The sequence below is a fragment of the Formica exsecta genome, unplaced genomic scaffold (assembly GCF_003651465.1).
Source record: "Formica exsecta isolate Colony F162 unplaced genomic scaffold, ASM365146v1 scaffold783, whole genome shotgun sequence".
Taxonomy (NCBI): Eukaryota; Metazoa; Arthropoda; class Insecta; order Hymenoptera; family Formicidae; genus Formica; species Formica exsecta.
Window position 1 is genome coordinate 31,370 of NW_021853552.1, and position 2,821 is coordinate 34,190.

At 40.5% G+C, this 2,821-nt stretch overlaps 1 protein-coding gene across 1 annotated transcript; it reads left to right on the forward strand.

Moving 5' to 3' along the window:
* The first annotated feature begins 1,306 nt into the window (after positions 1 to 1,306).
* On the forward strand, positions 1,307 to 1,819 carry LOC115243995. Its single transcript, XM_029821330.1, has one exon. It carries the CDS (start codon positions 1,307 to 1,309, stop codon positions 1,817 to 1,819), a length of 513 nt encoding a protein of 170 aa, XP_029677190.1.
* The last annotated feature ends 1,002 nt before the right edge of the window (positions 1,820 to 2,821 follow it).

The window sequence follows — 2,821 nt, forward strand, 5'->3', positions numbered from 1 at the left end:
ATAAACGGTGTACGGCGAAATGAGAGCGGTATCGTCAATTTGAATGACGTCGATGGTTTCGATACTCATTGGGTTGCGTATGCAAAGAGGGGAAATCGTGTAGTATATTTCGATAGTTTTGGAAATCTTCGACCGCCCAAGGAATTAGTGCGATATTTTGTACAGAATGTTGCCAATATAGAATACAATCACACGCCTATCAAAATTATAATCGAAGTATTTGTGGACAATTGTGTTTACGATTTCTTCAAACGGTCGATGATCGATATGAATTTAGAGCTTGACAATTCACCGTCGCGACTCAGTATTCGTTCGACAGTTTTCCAGCATGTCACTCACACTTACGTTGACTGGCAAGAGTAGCGTTCTTGCTGTAAGCTACTTTCCGGCTATAGATTTAAACAATGACGATTACGAGCTTGGTATAACGGACTTTGAAACTTATCATACGATATCGAACGTGAATTCTTGGAATAATAAATTTTATTTTGATAACGATGACAAGGAAATTACGATTCCCGAGGGATCGTACGAATTACACGCTATAAACGAGTATCTCCGACATGCAATTTTACGACATCGACGCGTAGTTGGTTCCAACGACATTGTTGATAACGAAGATGTCGCGCGAGAAGAGAATGAAGATGATATCGAAAAACACGATGAATATCCAATAATGCTTCGCGCTAATCATAATACGCTAAAGAGTGAAATCAAATGTGTTTATAGAATAAATTTTAGTAAACCAGACAACGTTGGATCGTTGTTGGGATTCTCATCGAATCGTACAGCCTCGGAAATGGCACGAATCGGATAAATATTATTAGTGTAAATATTATTCGTATAGAATGCAGCGTAACCACTGGCGCGTACAGCAATGACAAGCGCGTACACACGATACATGAATTTTCACCGAGCGTGCCGCCAGGATATAAGATTTTGGAAACGCCAGTACAGATCATTTATCTACCGATCGTCGCACGGAGCATTACTGATTTAACGATACGCATTGTTGATCAAGAAGGACATTTGCTCGATTTTCGAGGAGAGGAAATTACCGTAAGATTGCATATACGGCGGCGGCAAAAATAAAGCGTTTGACAAATGAAATGCTTGTGTTGAACGAAAGCATGGTGCACGCAAGAGACAATATCTTTACGAGGGACAATATTTTTGCGAGAAGGCGAGTGACTGCAGTATCGGGTGACAATAATCAGATATCTGGTTACGCTAAAAAGAAGCTCAGCGCGTTGAATCGCGAGTTTTTAAAATCATTGGGATTCGTCGTACGAAATACTTGAATAATATGATTGACATCTTGAATATCGGAGGCGAGCCGATCTTTGACGATCGTATTGTCAAGATTGAGACTCATACGTACAATCCATACGCCTACACAACGCTTGAATATAGCGACGAGATACGGATACCGATACAATATCAAGATTTGTACACGTTACCATGTGAAAGTTTTCTATACGTCGAGGGAAAGTTGATGGTGCTTAAAGTAAATGAAGGGGAAAAAGTGGTATTGGGAAACAATTGTTTCGCGTTTATGTTTGATGAACTTCGATATGAACTCGACGGTGTGGAGATTGACCGCAACAGAAACGTTGGAATAACTTCCATGATTAAAAACAATGTCTCTCTAACAACCGAGAAAGGTAAAATCGTGGGGAATGCTGCGTGGAATATGTCGCATAATGCTGCTGAAGCTTACTTCAATTTTTGCGTGCCGCTAAACATACTATTGGGTTTTTGCGAAGATTATAAGCGAGTTGTGATCAACGCTCGTCACGAATTAATTCTAATACGTTAGCGCAACGACAACAATTGCATATTTGGACATGCTTCGGCTGAAGCTGATATCGAATTATTCAAGATACAATGGCGTATGCCTCATGTAATATTGAGCGAGGTCAATAAACTATCCTTGCTACGCGCGTTGGAAAGCGGGCGATACTTGACACGTATCTTAAGGCCATGTTTAACGCGCATGCGCGAGAAAGCGTCCCCGAGAACAACATTGGGCGTATGCCTCATGTAATGTTGACCGAGGTCATTAAACTATTCTTGCTACGCGCGTTGGAAAGCGGGCGATACTTGAATATGAGTTTTCGTTCTTGGAATCTATACAAATTTCCTCTATTGCATAATACGACCAGGCATTCGTGGACTGTGAAAGTCGCCTCTCAGGTGGAAAAGCCGCGATACGTGATCTTTGCGCTGCAGACTGGCAGAAAAAATGCTGTGTCAAAAGATATTACTACATTCGACGACTGTAAATTGACCAACGTTAACTTCTATCTAAACTCGGAATTTTATCCCTACGATGATTTAAATTTAGATTTCGATAAAAATAGATTCGCCCTCTTGTTCGATATGTACTCTCGTTTTCGCAAATCTTATTACGGATATGATAATGCTGATGTGCTATTAAACATTTCAAAATTTTTACGTTGCGGTCCTCTCGCGGTTATTGATTGGTCGCGACAATACGAGTCTGTCAAAAATTCCACCGTGGACGTGAGATTAGAGTTTGAGTGCAAGGAGGATATACCGTCAAATACTACCGCCTATTGTCTCATCTTGCACGATCGCGTTGTCGAATATTGCCCATTGACCAACGTAGTTCGTAAAATTACCTAAATCAGCAAATATCCTCTCCACTTTCACGATCGCGTTGTCGAATATTGCCCATTGACCAACGTAGTTCGTAAAATTACCTAAATCAGCAAATATCCCCTCCAATGTCAAAAATATATAAAGATTGAGATTTTGACGATCAATAGCAGTCGTACATCATTCTTGCAATCGTACA